The sequence below is a fragment of the Corapipo altera genome, unplaced genomic scaffold (assembly GCF_003945725.1).
Source record: "Corapipo altera isolate COAL_440 unplaced genomic scaffold, ASM394572v1 61411, whole genome shotgun sequence".
Taxonomy (NCBI): Eukaryota; Metazoa; Chordata; class Aves; order Passeriformes; family Pipridae; genus Corapipo; species Corapipo altera.
This window is the reverse complement of record NW_020884875.1, coordinates 23,956,761-23,974,169: the sequence shown is the minus strand read 5'-3', so window position 1 is coordinate 23,974,169 and position 17,409 is coordinate 23,956,761. Positions and strand designations below refer to the sequence as shown.

Sequence of the window (17,409 nt, the reverse complement as noted above, 5' to 3'; positions counted from 1 at the left end):
AGAGTTCAAGAGGCATTTGGATGATACTCTCAGGCACATGGTGTGACTCTTGGGGATGGTCCTGTGCAGGGCCAGGAGTTGGACTCGATGATCCTTGTGAGTCCTTTCTAACTCAGGGTATTCTGACATTCTAAGATTGAAAACAACATCTCCATTTGTATTGGTTTTGAAGACATCTGAAGTTTGTGAAATACATAGCTATGACTTAATTAACAAGTTGTTTATGGGGGGGATTTGTTTCTAGGCATATCTCGATGAACTGGTAGAGCTCCACAGAAGATTAATGACATTGAGAGAGAGACATGTACTGCAGCAGGTGAGGAGCACTCTCATGCGATATCACAGCATGCTCATTGAAATGATAAAGTCACATCTATTTTTTTTTGCCTTCATCTAAAACTCTATTATCAGGTTTAATAGCCTTCAAACCTGTATAATCCATAAAAGCTACACATACTTTAAATTCACACTAAAAAACCAAATTTTAAAAAAATGCCTGTCTGAGCTAAATTTCTCACCAATTCATTGTTATGTTTCTTAGCATACTGTATTAATAATTATTAAAACAGGATGGGAGAATGGATACAGATGTGACTTGGTAAAAATCTTGTTGCTTTTTTCCTGAAAATGACCAGCCTTTTCTCAGAAACCGTTAAAGTGGGTTTTAATGTGGCAGGCAGAAAACATGGAATTCAAAGTCTAATCCACTTTAAGGAAGGATATAATATATTCGGTGAATCTTCTGAAGTCATGGAACAAGTAAAATATGAAAATGTAGAAACCTAAAAGGCTCAAAATGTATTGAAAGGTTATCCAATAGTAAGAACTATTCTTGGTTTTGGGTGCCATTGTCAGGTACTATTGGATTACAGATTGTGAAGAATAAGCACTGTCAACAAAGCAGATGTAATTGTAGCACAGATGGTTTTATTATGTTTAGCACAATTATGTGCCAGTTGTGGAGATGTTGTAAAGAGGGAAATTTTTACCACTTCTAAATGATTGCAATCACATGTCAAATTTCTCAGCAGAGTGTGGTAACAGTATTTTGCAAGTCCCACCACTAATCTGTTTATTAGTTCAGGCTCAATATTGTTAGTAAAGATGTGAAAACTGTTGAGAGGTCAGTGAAAAGGAAGACCTTGGTTAAGGATATTCTCAATTAAAGATGAATTCCAATAACTTTGTCATATTTTGTGTTACAACACACAGTGATGCATATTGGTTATCCTTCATATTTAATCTACTGTTGACTGCCAAGTTTCCAAGGGAACCAAAGCATGCATTCAGAACGGTGGCAGAGTCAAATGTTTATCTACTTTGGGAAATTATTGTGCATGAGGCTAAAAAGTAGCAATTGCAACACTCAATCCACTTCACATTATTCATAATTCTTAAAAATGGTGTTGCTTCTGGCAGGCCTTTGTAGCTAGTATTACACTGTTACCAGCTGTCGGTACAGAACTGAACAACTGTCCCAGCCTGTGCAGCCCAACCATAAACCAAGCTTTCACTGGGGCTGCATTGTCAGCTTCATGTGAAACTTCGAAAAAGAAAATCAACTGCAAAACCTTTTATGCAAAGCAAATATAAAAACAACCAAGAAACCTTTTTTTTTTCCACATTAGGGAAGTCTAAAAGTGGAATAGAGAGTCCTGGAGAGGCTGTGCTCCATCTTTGGAGCTTTTAAAATTCTGACAGGATAAGCCTGGAGCAGCTAAAGGAAAAGATGAAAATTAAAAAGAGCAGTATATTCTTGGGCATTTTAAAATAGACCTTTTTTTTCTTCTTGAGAGTATTTATCAAACCGGGAAAAGGATTCTTTCACCAACTCTGCCTCTAAACTTGCATTAAGAGTGAGGCATTTTAATGCATTAAGAGTGAGTAATTTTAATACTGTAATCTATGATTACTTAAATATTATTACTCAGATTAAGAAAGTTTCATGTAGAATTGGTGTTGCCTTGTTTCTTGGGGGGAGCTGCTCTTGCAGATTGTTTCCTTTGGTTTAGAGCATATGCAGGCTGTCAATACAGCCCCAGTAAAGCTGGATTTATGACCAGACTGCAGGTTGCAACAGTAGTTCAGTTCTGTAGCAACAGCTGAAAATGGCTACAGAGACCTACAGAAATGAGTGGAAGAGCCAAGTTACCAGTTATCTGTTAGCCAGTCCGGACTAGCAAATGGTCTATGCTGCTATAAAACAAAATACAGCTTAGTTTTAAAACCTTTAATCCCTTAATTCAATAATTCCTATGATTTTATCATTTTACAGAAATATCTTCACAATACTGAATGGATAACTTGCAGAAAATCACTTCTTCTTTGCATTGCAAATTAACTGTCATCCCATCTTAAATGTCCTTACTGCTTTGCAGCTATGTAGTTAATGTAAAATACTTCCAGGGTGCACAGAAATTAAAAAGGTACAGAGCTGAGAAAGTTTTTAGGAATGAATGTGAAACTTCTAGATTGAGAAATACAAGTATATAGAGACTACAGGAAGTATAAAGGTCAAGGATAGACTATAGGAAGTACAAAGATCAGGAGAGCAAGGGGCAAAACTGCAGAAAGGGATGGTGGTTACTGTATAAGAAGAGGGATCGAGTGCAAAAATATGCAACAGAAAATTGTAGACAGCTGCAAGAGTGTTAAAGGTGGTGGTGATGGAGTCGTTTGTTACTGAATGGTGGTTGTCATCTCTCTAGTTTATGTTAGGGCAGGTAATAGTCTCTTGCACATGTCAAAGTCTGCTACCCACAGACTTTGAGGGAATTTTTAGAGAAAGGACTTGCAAAAGAACAATGAAGGCATTGATAATGTAAAAAGCACAGGCTTTTGAAACGTATGCTGTGGGACATGAAAAGGGCTTTTTTTTTATTGTTGTTTTTTGCAATCTCAGTTGTTAAGTCCATAGGCATGATAACACACAGGAATGCAGCCAAATTGGAAATGAGAAAAATGGATCTGTTTGAGAATGTGGCTTTCTTCCAAGAGAGGCATTTTTCTTTGAGACACTTTGTTAAAGGAAGCTGAGAAAGGGAGAAGGCAAGGAGAGATGTGATACTGTGCTCCAAGTGCCTAGAATTATAGCAAAATAATTCTGATATAAAATACTACTTACAGATATATAAGAATTGCCTGAGAGGGAGAAGACCTGAAAAAGAACATTTGACCAAGAAATTAATCCTGTGAAAATTAGCTGAGCAATTTCTATACAACTGTTGGACCATGGCAAGATAGAAACTGGTCTGAAATTACATTTTAAAAATAAAGATCTCTCCCACCTCTTTCACTATAAAGAGACATTGGAATTTGTAGTGGTTAGGCTTTTTTTTTAACTTTGTGATTTTCAGTTAATAGGATAATTGAGTCTGCCATCAAATATTAATGCTGCATGTCTAATATATTCAAATTTGACTGACTAAAGCTGTGTTCCTAACTGCAGCTTCGGTGCAGATAATGTTAATGTGACCCTGTGAAATGCAACAACATTTTTGGTAAGACTTTGCCTCTTATTTTAAAGCATCAGAAGTCATATCTTCAGCTCGTGAAAAATCTGGAACCCTGTGCACTAAGCAGCACAGACATAAGGAAGAAATTGAGAGTACACAGCATGGCTGAAAATTACATTGCTTATGTCCACAAGGTGCTTAACTTCAGATGGCAACTATCTTCTGAGAATTTTCTGCCAGGGGCAGCTTGGAGGTCTGGAAACTATCACATGGCCTAAACCCCTCCATAAATTGAAAAATGACTATGTCATTAGTTGCACTTTGGCTTCCTTATACAAACACACTCATTTGCTTGTTTAAAGGCTGATAAATAGTTATACTATGATGGATAATGATGAAACTGAGCTGGAGAGACATTAGGTAAACAGAGATGTAATTTACAGCAGAAAAGCAAAGCTTACTACAGCAGTAACAAATGAGATATTTTTGTTCTTTGCAGCCTGAGCTCTCCAAATAAAACATTTTAATGCTGTGTTTTTAATGTTAGAACTGTCAGACTTCCTAGCACTAGTCTCAACCTTTTATTCTTTTTGAAGTATTTCTCAATAGCACAAGGATGCATATGCTAATACTGTAAGTCATGAATTCCTCATTGACTGGCACACAGGCAAGTGTTTTTCATTGAGCCCTCTGGATTTATCTTGATACATGTTAGTACATCCATTAAAACCTTTTGGGTTCATTTCAGTCTGATTTACCAGGTGCCCAGACATAGTGACTGTATTTCTTGAGGCTGGAATGAGGGATATGTTTAAAATGTTTATATTTCCCTTGACCTAGAGCTTAAAAGCCCAAAGCAGAACTTGATCAGTAAAAGTCCTTATCCATTTCTTAAAATATGCAGGGCAGCTTAAAAATACATGTGCTAGCACTTTTGTGTAATCTATATTTATAAAATCAGGTATATTGCAGTGGGGGTTGTGAGGGGTGGTATTCTTCCACAGTAACACAAGGAAGTGTTAGACAGAATTATTCAAAATAGCTACATCTTCCTGGCCTCAGTTTCTGTAGACTTCTTGTGCAGCCATTTATTTGTCACACAGTGGATATTCAGAGACCAAGCCTGAGATTAGATTCCAAACTTTACAAAAGGAGGTTGGATTGACTCCTTACCTTAGCTTCCCTCTTAGGTGAGGCTCAAGAGAGTGCCAGAAATGAGAATGACAATGCATATCAAAGTTTTCTTCTGCTAACAGTCAATTTTGTCTCATTTGATTTTTTTTTCTCTCTGACATCAATTGCAGAACAGTAGGAAGTGGAAAAGTGTTACGAGAATCTGGGAATCAACAAGTGGACAAATAAAGCTGGTCATTTTAGATTAAAAATTCCCATATGGAAAAAAATTGCAAACAAGAGGCATAGATTTAAATGGAGTGTTAGTAAACGCAGAATTTTGGACAGCTGCGAACCAAATTAAACAGATTTTATTTTTATTTTTCCAACTTGGAAAAATAGGAGGTGGTTGAAAAGAGAGATTTTTACTGTAATAGGCATTTTCCTTTTATTAGTTTAACTTATTTCCATTCTGTTTAATCTATCCTGGGCCATGTCATTCCATGCCTGACAATACACATGACGTTATTTTATTTATCATCAACATAGTCTTTACTTCTGTGATCTGAGAAGAAAAAATACCTATTTATATAATGAAATGCAGAGTGGAAAATTACAGAATATTTAGTTTAAATTCATTGTTCTTTGTCAAGTTAGTGTAACCCTACCAGATTTGTCTTTTTAAGGTATATTCTGTAAGACATAACGTGCATACATCTGTATCTCCTCCAGCTGTGGAAAAGGAATTACTGTCACAGTAACGAAGCTCAAGACAATTAAGGAATGTAGTAGTGTTTCAGTGGAGGTATATGTGGAAGCCCAAGAACTAAATGTGTTTCAAGTTGAAGGTTTCAAACAGGACATTGAGTCTAACCTGAACACTGCACAAGGGATGGTTGGAAAGACTGAGAAGAGCAGCAATGTTTGTTAGTCCATGACACTACCCAGAGGCCCACTTCAGGATGGGCTGCCTTTTGCTCTCTTGGGCTCGTTCATAGCTGTAGTGTGTTGGCACTCTGATAGTCCTCTCTGACAAATAATGCTTTGGCTTTTCAAGATGCTTAATGTTTTTTTCCTAGGTAGGTGGACATCCTAGAGCTTAACATATCTGGAGTTACTTTTTACAGCAATTCAGTATGAGTATGATGATTCTTTAAAAATGTAGACTACAATTCAGAGACTAAAAATGTTACTAGAGAAAGACACAAGTTAGATATGTACTGTTGATTTCACAGAATCATAGAATGGTTGAGGTTAGAAAGGATCTCTGGAGGTCACAGGGACATGTAGAGCCAGCTACCCAGGACTATGTCATATGACTTTGGAATATCTCCAAGGATGGAGACTCCACAACTGCCCTGGGCAACCTGTACCAGTGCTTGGTCACCCTGACAGGAAAAAGGTGTCACCTGTTCAGAAGGAACCTCCTGTGCTTCAGTTGGTGTCCAGTGGCCCAGGTCCTGTCACTGTGTACCACTGGAAAGAACCTGGCTCTGTATTCTTTACACTCTCCCTTTAGGTATTTGTACACACTGACAAAATCTGCTCTGAGCCTTCTCTTCTCCAGACTGAAGAGTCACAGCTCTGTGAGCCTTTGCTTATAGGAGAGATGTTTTAGTCTCTATTCTTCTCAAGAACTCCAAACAGCTCTTCTGTTTCCTGTTTTAATGAAACTTATGATTATAGATTAAATAGTCACAAGAAGAAGCAATGTTTTGCCATTGCTAGGAGTCTTTTCAGGATTGATCTAGCTAAAAAATTACATTTAAGTCTGTTACTCAAGAAATAACTGCTAGTACATAAACTGACAGTTCATGTGAGAGCTCTTAAATGTATTTTTTGTTTGATATGGAGTAGACTTCTTCCCCTTGCTTGCAGAAAGGCTCATGCCAATTATTTCCTAATATAACCAGCTTAGCAGCTATGCACATAGTAAATGTTTGACATTATGGTCGATGATGATTAAAAAAAAAAACCCGACCGATTGAGGTACTGTAGTTTGGACAATAGTGCGTGTTAGAAAGGAAGGGTTAGTGGTTTAATGTGCATGTATTGGGGCAATTGGGCTCATTTGAGGCCTTTCATGATACTTGGTGGCATGTTAATATGTTCAGTAGGCATGTTAAACTGGAATTTTCAACTGCATCTTTTCTTTTGTTTCAGATAGTAAATCTTATAGAAGAAACTGGACATTTTCACATCACAAATACAACCTTTGACTTTGATCTTTGTTCACTGGACAAAACCACAGTCCGTAAACTACAGAGTTACCTGGAAATGTCTGGAACCTCCTGAGGATTCAGCATCTGGCTGCATCAAAATACTGCTCTTTAAATGACATATGTAGAATGATGCAACCAAAACAGGGAAAAAAAATTAAGCAATCCTCTTCAGCTTTTATTTTTCCTTAAAGACAGTCATCATCTCTTGATAAGGAAAGGAAAAGTGACCAGACTTAGAGGATCACTCTTTCTCAAGAAGAAAATGCTCTGGAAGAGTTTGCCTGGATAGCCTTGAAAAACAAACATAGAAAAACAAACAAAAATACTTGTTCTTAATGAATGTGTATGATATCATGTATCTCTCTCTGTGGTGTTCAAGTCCACAAGATGAATGCATGTTCAACACACTGCCTTATTAAATAACTGATCTATTTATTACTGCATACATGTATCCTAAAGTCCATGAGTCATTGAGTGACGCTACCAGATGTTGCAAGTAGTGGGATCCTATGTGTGCTCTTTTGATGCAGTACTTTCACAAGCCTAGTAACCTTATTCATGTTAAAATGCCACTTCTGGCTATCTTTCACTATCAATTAAAACACTACAGGTCTTGATTCCACCTCTGCAGTTCCAGGAAACAAGATACAAACTTAGTGAACAAACAGTGGTTGTATATTTCGTTTCCTGTCTGCCACAGTGAGCTGGACCAGAGCAAGTTGGACCGCAGCGCCTTCATTCTGTCCACTTATTAATCTTGACCATGGTAAAAAAATGCACCAAATAGTATCATATGACTTGCCGTCTAGCCTCAGTGAATAAACCAATAGGATTTTTAACAAAAAATGTTATGTATACTGTCATGAATCTGGCAACTTTTGCAGTCTACATTCTTGTATCTGTTGTAATGTTACAAAATTAGATATATATTAGAGTGAAGGTGTTCTGCAGGATCGTCATAAAAGAATATACTGGTTCTGTCCTTAAAGAAGATGTTGTAGAAAATTCTTAATTTGGAGCTATTTATTACTATGAATTTCAACACTCTTCTGCTGCCAGTGTGTGACTCACTTCTACCATAAAATCTTTGCGTAACATTTTTGTTTGCTCATATATTATATGGTCTGCTTAGTTTGTTTTGGGGATTTTTTTCTGGTTTTGTTTGGTTTTTTAAAACTGCTAAATTAAAACCTTTTATTTTAAAATAAAAATGTTGTTATACAGTTACATGTTGGAATAAATACATCTATGATACTGTCTGTATGTGTGTGTTTATATATACATATATACTGCACCTGTATATATATATGTGTATATATATACACACACGCGCGCGCATATATGCTTTTTACACTTCCCAGATTTTGGTATCTGTTCAATAACTTGCTTGTGTTTCCAGAAGAACTTCTTGTCTATAAAAATGAGTATTCTTTCATAGCATCTATTATTTCTTAAAATTAGGATCTTTGTTCATGCGTTATCAAATGAGAGGATGTGTACTCAGTTTCACATCAGTGCTTCATGCTCTCATATTGCTGATGGTTTCTTGATGGAATCATCACCATTCTATTAGAAATGCAAATTCCTAAAAGAAAATAGGAAAGAATTAAAAAATACTTCTGGATGCAAAGGTTTATTCAAGTTTACCAGCCTAAAAAATGTATCTTGTTACTGGACAGGCCAGTATGTCGTGTATGCTTATATGCCACATGTAGTCTCTATGTGTAGAGCTGAACAGTAGTAGCTTTATGACTTACTGTTTCATGTGCACAGTTTGTGCAGCACTGAAAAACTATTGGGGTTATTTCTTATTCAGATAGTAAATCTTAATACTGTTTCTTTAAGTCCAAAGAAAATTTTACACTTTACTCTTTTTGAAAGGGCACGATATGTATTGGCTGGGGGGCTTTTTTCTTATTTAAGATGTTGTTTGATCACACTCCGCAGGAAGTTCTTCTTAGGCTTCCAAAGAATAAGTGTACTTTTTCAGTAATGTTATGACTCTTATTGATGATTGGCATGAAGCATACTTGAAACGTTATGTTGTTCTTTTAAGTCCGTGTCTTAATGTGCAATTGGGGAGGGGTGAAGGAATGGGAGTATAATGTTAACATTACTATTGACAGAAGGCTGGTGATAATGGGGAAGGGAATAGGGGTGCATGTGAAGGGGATAAACTTCAATTTTTATTGATTGTTTTATATGAAAATGTTTGGAAATCTAAAAGCAACCTTAAAAATCTTTGGTCTACCAATGTGTGTTCAACTTTCCTGTCTTTTAGTTATACCAGATGTATATAGAAATTTGTCCATTTTGACTTTTCTAACTAAGTCTTGTGGTAAAGACTCATTGAGTTTCAGAAGGGGATACTTCTAGTATGACTATTGCACTGTTTTTTTTTAGAAATGGTGAAATGAATCATTTTATCCTTTAAATATCAGATAAGCTTTATTATACACTGCGAACAGGGGTGGAAGAAAAGAGAAACTGGGAGAATAGGCATAAAAGGGAGAAGACAGCAATTACAGTGTCAAATCAGTGCTGAATTTCGTGCAAGCTGTGGATTGTACTTAAACTCTTAAGTTTTCTAATTCATTGGGAGCGAATAAAATAGGCTGCAGGTGTCTATCTGTGTACTGACTTTTTCACAAAATTCTGATAGAAATAGAACTACAAAGTTTTGATCTAAGTTTAAAAGTTTACTGTTTTCATCTAATTGTGTATACAGAAAGAAAATAAATCCATGTTCACTTAATTTCTGACATTCATATTTCTCTTAAAGAAAAAAATAGAAGATACCTTCCCAGACTTTAATGTCTAAGAGCACTGATCTTTGGGATGGGTTAAAGTGTTTTGGCAAACATTTGGAGTTCTACTTAACATCAAGCTATTTAAAACAGTTATATGAGAGAATTTAGATTAACTCATTGCAGTGACCAGGTAGAGGTTAGCAGTAACTTCCAATATCTAAAGTAATTTTCAGCATAAGTGAGTCACTGTTACTAGAGCAGTAGTTGTATCCAGTAGCAAAGACAGTTTTCATCTCACAAGTAACTTTACAAGTCAGAAAGTGAATGTCAAATTGGTAGGCAAGGTTTAATTTTTGGTATTTTTTAGAAATCTGAATCTGCTGAGAGGCTTTACAAAAATTTCAATATTGTTTAGATTTGAAGGCCATCTTAGTCCATGCTAAAGAGAAAGAGCAAAAAAGGAGGAAGGGGTATTCACTGAAGTGAAGAGAGTCTTCCAAGGTAAAAATAAACCCATGCTCAGTCTTTAGCCTTTGGACCGTAGGAAGCGGTTGATCATTTCTCTCTCTTCATTGGTTTGGTCTTTTTGGGAAAAGTCTGTGCTTTCAATTCAGAAACAAAGTACACAGAGTACAATGCATTTGGAGAGCCCAGTATATTTCTATTGAAGTTTCTTTTAGTCTCTGGGAAGGAAATCACAAGTTCTTGGGTTTTGCCTGGCCCATTGTTTTTCTTTCCCATTCTCACAGTGAAATAAAGTACTTTCACAATCTGCTTTGAGTCCTTGGTCCTTACTTGGTAACATCTTCCTTTCTTAGAAGCTGTACCAGTGTTTTGGGCCTTTTGAATGATCTGTTGATTTCAAGACTCTTTACTGTAGAATTGTTTGAAGTGAAAATTGCCCCATTCAGTTGTTGTATACATTATCCTACTCCAGACATTGCTCTGATGGTAGGATTCACCTCATACCATCTTTGTTCGTACACACCATATCCCATCTTTCACCACTTGCAGTTTAATGACAGACTATCTTTTAGCAAACTCTTGTTTCAGTCTATAGAGTCTGTTTCGTGTTTGCTCATTAGTCCATGATTTGCAGAAATTGAGCATTAAGATGAAAATTTTATCAGATTTTCAGCCATAGTAGGAGCTAGCAGAAACTGCAAAAATAAGCAGTACAAGACATGTTCCAAAGTTTAACAAGTGTGAGACTGTGTTCCTATAGGCCTCAATAGTTTTCTTAATTGTTAAACAGCGTACAGTGGAATGTAGTGTACACCAGGAAGCTACTCTGTACACTACTGGAAGAAGCTTTACTTCTGGGCATAAAAGGGTTACCAACAGATGACAAGGACTAAAACACATATATCTGCAATGCATTTGTGCATGCTTGGGAGTTAATCAGGACATTAATGCTGCTAAACCAATGGCATTTACAAGGATGGCTCTGTGTCTGGGCAGATAAACTAACACCAAAACACAATCATATAAAGGCCTTGCATATGGCTGAGCAGCAAGAAGTGCCACTGACTAGACAGGAAATAGAAGAATTACCACAGTGAGAACAAAGCCTGTGGGGGAAGAATGACAGAAAAAAAGTGTGAAGAAAAGATGTCGTAATACAGCTGCTTTTGTTCGCTACTGTAAAATCTGGTGCAGTTGTTGCTGACTGGAGAGAGAGGGAGATTGAGATTGCAGCATCATACAAAACTCTAAGATGTTTTATTGTTTGAGTTGCTAATGTCTGTTTCACATTTTGTTTGTGTTGCATCTGACTTACATTCTGTGTTTTATCTCAGCCAGATTGATGGTACTGCACAGTGATAATCTTGCATTTTTCATTTACTTTTAATTTTTCCAGTCTGGAAGTTTGAGCAAAGTCAAATGTAGGCCTGTGAATGCAGCAGGGGATGTATTTTTATCATCGTTCAGTATAATTCTGACTGGAAATAACTGTTTCCTGAATCTTCCATCAAATGGGGTTTGAATTTTGTATGTTCCTTCAGAGAACTGATGCTGTAAAGCTGAGTTTTCTGCTAGTAAACTTTGCCCTTCACAGTAAGGAATAAATTATTACCTTTTATCATTGCTCAGAGGGAGACAGAATGCAAGATCTGAGTCCTATTGAGGAAATAGTGGTTTGTGAAGATGTCAGTTACATGTTTTAAGTAAGACCTAGAAATAAAACCTATCTCTTTAGGGGAGCAAAAAAAGGAAAGGAAGTATTTGCTAAAAATATTTCTACTCTGATAATGCTGATTATGTTTCCCTTTCAAATCCTTAAGCATCTAATGGCCAGTAAAGTGACTACATAGAAACCATGAGAGAATCAAAGGTATTGAAAATATAAGTAAGTTCTATTAAAAGCCTGGCTGCAAGGAATAATATGGTTGTAATGCTGATACTGCTTTCAGTGCAGGGCAAACATTCCTAGCACATGTGGTTTGTGTATCCTTGTCTGAGTGGGTGGTCTAGAAAATGGTGCAAAATGCCGCAGGAGGGCTTAGTTTTTGAGTGGTGCAGAGGAAACATTCACGATAGGCTCAGCCAGCCTCATACAGGCTATCCAAGACGAAGCAGTTTTGTTTCAGCTTTCATGAGCAGCTAAATTTTTTCACTTCGCCTATTCAGCTAAATATTTCAATTCTTTTTTGCAACACTGTTATTCCCCCACTGTAAGTTTCATGCTTGGTAGGCACCTAGTTAGGTTTGGGTTGGAGTTATTGTGATGTGGTTGTTACTTTATTTGAGAAGGACGTAAGAAGACAAGTGGAAAGTGGAAAGTGCCACCCCTAACTGGCTTTCAGATACAACAGAAACCATTAATCACCAGCCTTTAAACCTGACCACCCAACAATTTTTTTACTCATGTAGCTATCTCCCCACCCAGACCTGATGCCTGAATATGAAAATACAATGGCAGAATCTGTTAAAACTGTTACTAAAATTGAAGTAAATTACATCCATTGCTCTCTGTTTTACTCTTGATAAACACATGATGCCTGCTACTTGCCACAGCCACCAACTTCATGTGCCTGGAAGAAATTTCCAAGAGGATTAATACACTACATGAATTTCCCAGGGACTGAGAAGAGGATAACTGGCTTGTAGTTCACCAGATCACCCTTCTTTTCTGTTTCTAGGGAATGGGTACCACATTTGCCTTTCTGTAGTCATCACCTGTCCAAGATGTTAGGCAGTAGCTGTCCTGAGGTGTCATCCAGCTTGCTTAGTACCTTTGGATTTTCCTTTCAGGTCCTGTGCACCCATGGGGGACAGGATTTCTCAAGAGATGTTAGAAATCCTCATCTCCCAGTTCCTCCTTTCTTCCTTGAACTCTGTCCCTAGATGTAGAGGCTTGGGAGACCATATCAGCAAAGGCCAAGGTGAAGAAGACACTGGCCATCCCACAGCCTTATCCATGGTCATCTGGATAATTGGGAGTGGGACAGTTATCAGACCATAAATCTTGATCATGTAGTCTGACTTGTGACTGCTGTGCAGTTTAGAGTAGGAAAAGCATCCATCATCCAGTCTGGGCAATTTCTTCTCTTGAATGGGGATGCCAAGTAACTGGTTACAAGGATATTCTGGCTCTTCCTATTGTCAGAGCAGCACAAAGTGTCTGGATGAGAGCTGAGGATGCATTCTTTATTGGAAAAAAATAAACAGAGAAATTACTTACTGAGTTTTAGTGGGGTTTTTCTCCCCCACTCTGACTCAAGACAAGTGCCAGAAAACTAGGCTATGAATATCCTTTTTTAATGAAACAACAAGGAACACATCGATATATAAACTTAAAGTGATTAATCAAATGCAAGGTTTTTTTAGCAATGAATTTAGTGTAACATTAAGGGTTAGAGAGAACTGTGGTCTTCTTTGAACTTTCCCTTGAGGACTTAGAAGAGGTTGCAAATAAAAACTCTGGACAATATTTTTCCTCTGTTAGGAGGTTCTCCTAACAGCAAGAATCTTTGCCTTAGTGACTTCTTTTACCATAAAAGGTGAAATGTAAAACTGGAGTAAAGCTATAGAAAGACTTGAAGTAATCCAGGCTGATGATATGATAAGTAGGAATCTTAAAACCCAACAGAAGTATCTGTTTGGCTCCAGGTGATCTGGTGAATGAGTTCTTGTGTCCAAAATGTCATTAGTGGTCATTTATGTTAACTGTCTCCATGACATATTCTGAATTTCTCCTTGTGGTTGTTCACAACTGTGTGTAGTTGAAATGTCTGAATGACATTTGGTTTTAATCTGAGAAAGCTACATGACAGAAAATTGTCCCTGATTCTCTGTCCCTAAAATCAGTGATGTTCATTTTAATGTCCTGTTTGGGCTATTCAAACTATATACTTTTAGTTACATTATTACCAAACTGAGTCAGACCCCATTTTTCCTTTGGTACCTGCAGGGCATGGTTTTCTTTTTCTTTTAACTGCAACTTAAGCTTCTAATTTAACTTTCTGTTCTATGCTTAATCTAGGTATGTAAAGTATATAATACAGTATGGATATGTTTTCTCCTTTTTTTCCACTTTGACATTTGTTCCTCCTACAAAAGTACTTTGTCAGGGATCACAGAATATCTTGACTTGAAAGAGACTCATAAGGATCATCAAGTGCAACACTTTGCTCCTTGCAGGACCACCTAACACTAAAACTTATGATGAAGGCCATTGCCCAGATGCTCCTTGAGCTCTGATAGGCTTTGTGCTGTGACCACTTCCCTCAGGAGCCTGTTCCAGTGCCCAACCACCCTGTTGGTGAAGAACCATTTCCTAATGTTCAATCTGAATTTCCCCTGATTCAGCTTCAATTCCAATTCCATGTGTCTTAGAGTTGGTCTTCAGAAAGAGGAGATCAACATGGTCCAGAATGGTTCTGAATGTCTGAAAAAGCTTGTCCAAATTTGACCTCTAAACTTCAGTGGAAGCCAGAATGAATGTAAACCACTTAGAAAGAACTCAGTTGCCACCATATCTCAAAATTGACCAGGGGAAAACATCTTGTCCTCAAGCACTGAAAACTCAACTGAAATGTGTTCTAAATTAAGGAGTTATAGATGTCTAGTTTTCTTTAAAAGAAGACAAGTAAATGGACAATTAGAAAATCGGTGAAACATTTAACACATGCCGCTCAAATATGAGTCTGATCAGAGAGAACAGAATAAATAGGTAAGATCCCCATTTGCAGTGTTGGTGCAGTGTAAAGGGTACAGGTACATACAAGAAAAAGAGGTGGAAGATGCTTTGTTTGAGGGTGTGAATAGTTGCAACACCAAAGTTGAAAACTGATTAATAAAGCCTTCTTGAAGTAACTGGCTTTTCCTCCTGGAGGGAAGGGAGGCACATGACATGCCCTCATCAAGAAGCTATGAAAAGAACAGAGAATACTTGTCTCCACAACTGTCCTGTCTGCAGGCAAACAGGCTGAGAGGAAAGGTACTATGTGTCTACTAACAGGAAGGAGGGAATGAGCTCTGATGCTGCTGATTACTTTCAATGGGAATACCATAAGAAATCATTAGGGGTGAAGACGGCTAGAGGCCGTCAAGAATGCGGGGTGTTGACATATATGCAACTTGAGGTGAAGGAGGATGGGGCATTAACTTTAGTGTTAGAATTTACTTTCATTAGAAGAAAAAAATCAAAGGGCTGGTGTGGATGATAGTATGTTAATTTACTAGTGGGAAGGAGTAAGAGGAATGTGAACCAATATAATGGGGTTTTGTGGGGCTAATCTTCAGAGAGTATTTGTTAGTGAGGAATATCAGACATAGTTTTGTGGACATTTACAAAATCCCAGAATGGTGTTTCTGAATGTGAAACTGACACAATGTTTCTGGTGTTCGAAAGCTGACACACAAGAGCAACCTGTACTCTAAGAAATTGAGTAAATATAGAAAAATGACAGGTTTTCTTTACTTGGTGAATGATGGCTGTATGGAATACATTTCTAAGAAAAGCAAGTTCAACAGTCATTTAATGAGATCAGGATATCTTGGTTGGTTCCAAGGGAGGTGAAGATGCCAAAGAAGCAGGGTGAAGAAGTTCAAAAGTGAGCTTTTGATATTTTTCAGGAGGTTTAAACATCTTTCCCTGCTCCTAAATTTTAGTATGCTCTTGCCTCTGATTAACCTTTTGGCCCTGATATGTGTCAGAACAACAGCACCTTTATTAAATTCTCAGCAGAGATACTGATTTATTGTGTCCTACTTAATGTCTATTGGTAATCCTCCAGTTTATCTGTGGTCTTTTTTTTTTTCTCTTTTTGTCTTTTCCTTATCAAAGTAACAGAAACAAAAAAATAGCACTCAGACCATTCTGTCTTGTATTTCAGCCCCGACTGCTGAAACATGGTAGAGAAGCAGTTTCTTTTTAACCAGTTTAACATACTTTGTATTGAATATTGGCTTTAAAAGCACCAAAAGTATTTAAAAGTCAGAACTTGCACTCTCTTTTCTAAGATGAAAGAAAAGCACTATAGGTTTTATGCCTCACTGTTCTGCCGTCTCTGGAAGTGCACAGGAATGAAAACCATTTCAAAATTTTTGTCAATACAACATGGTAAAATTTTCCACAGTATATGAGTGACATTAACATTATTTTTCAAAAGAGTCCCCATGTCACGGAGGCTTTTACCCTGTTTTATGCTCCATACGCATAAATATTTTATGTGTCGTTGTAGTGGTATCAATTGCCCAAACTGTGTACCACAGTATGGGGCTTGTACAACACCACCGATGTGCCTCCTATCGGATGTAAGTTGCCTGAGTCTGTACCAATATTGGACCACAAGCTCTATCTTCAAGCAACGAAGAAACAGCAGTAGATCTCTATACTTTTGATATATAATCCTCACAACAGTCCCCAGAGAGGTGTGATAAACCATTAAAAAGAAGAGTAAAGAATTCAGCCACAGTATGTCAATATTTATTCTTTCTGTATCACAGGGGGAGTATACAGAAAACTCATTCAGTTAGCTATACTTTCTGTACAGCCTGCACTCACAAGTTGCAAAACTACTCTGAAAGGTAATGCACCTGTTTTGGCTGCTGTTTTTTTCCTAAAGTTTTAGGGAGTTCAGCTTTTTTATTAACATTTCTTATGACATCAAGCCCAACCACTATCCTTTGTTAGTGAACACTTGAAGATTTGGGGTTGTATTTTCTTATTATTGCTGAAAGTGTTAAAAGCTGATTACATATAAGTAAATCTTTAATGCAAATTTAATGGATATTAGTAGTTAAATTAACAGTTAATAGTGTAGGCTCTTTACACCATCTGAAACTCTCAGGTGAATTGGTTTTTGCCTCCAAATTTCGGTAAGTAAACACATGAGTTTTTATAGATTTGCAGAAAGCTACAGTAGCTGAAATAGGTTTTGTAGGCAAGATGTTTACTATATACCCTACAGCCTCAACTGAAACAGTTATTAAGTCACTCATTATCACTCAGTGTAAATCACTTTATAATACTTTGAAGATTAAATTATCACTTATACAGCACTGTGAGTAGGCACAGCACTCCACGAGGGTCTGAACCTCAAGGAGAAATTCACCATCTAAATAATATACATATCTATTTATACACAAAAAACCCCTTTAACAACAAAAAAAAATTGAGGTGCCCAGGAGCAATTGCATTGAATTTGTTGTAAGCTAAAGCACTATCGTACCAGGGAAAGTTAAAAATGCCAACATATTAAATTTGTGTGCTGTGCTTTTGAAAACAAATAGATCAATTTATTGAAACAGAATCAAATACTATTCTCTTTCAATAAATCTCCATTTGCTCAATGTTTGTTGGCTTTACAGCCCAGGTCTGATTCCATATAGTGTCATAGCATCACAGACCTTGGGCTGGAA

The 17,409-nt window shown here is 37.1% G+C and overlaps 1 protein-coding gene across 4 annotated transcripts in view; it reads left to right on the top strand.

The window, feature by feature from the left end:
- Positions 1-10,301, top strand: part of MLLT3 (MLLT3, super elongation complex subunit) — a 117,908-nt gene extending 107,607 nt beyond the window's left edge. For 3 of the 4 annotated variants that reach the window (XM_027635087.1, XM_027635086.1, XM_027635084.1), the window contains 2 exons: positions 245-316; positions 6,732-10,301. In XM_027635087.1, coding sequence (XP_027490888.1) covers positions 245-316; positions 6,732-6,863 — 204 coding nt within the window. In that variant the 3' untranslated portion in view covers positions 6,864-10,301. Of the gene's footprint in view, positions 1-244; positions 317-4,050; positions 4,113-6,731 lie in introns of those variants that run through there. The other variant, XM_027635085.1, reaches the window with a different exon arrangement.
- Positions 10,302-17,409: the final 7,108 nt, after the last annotated feature.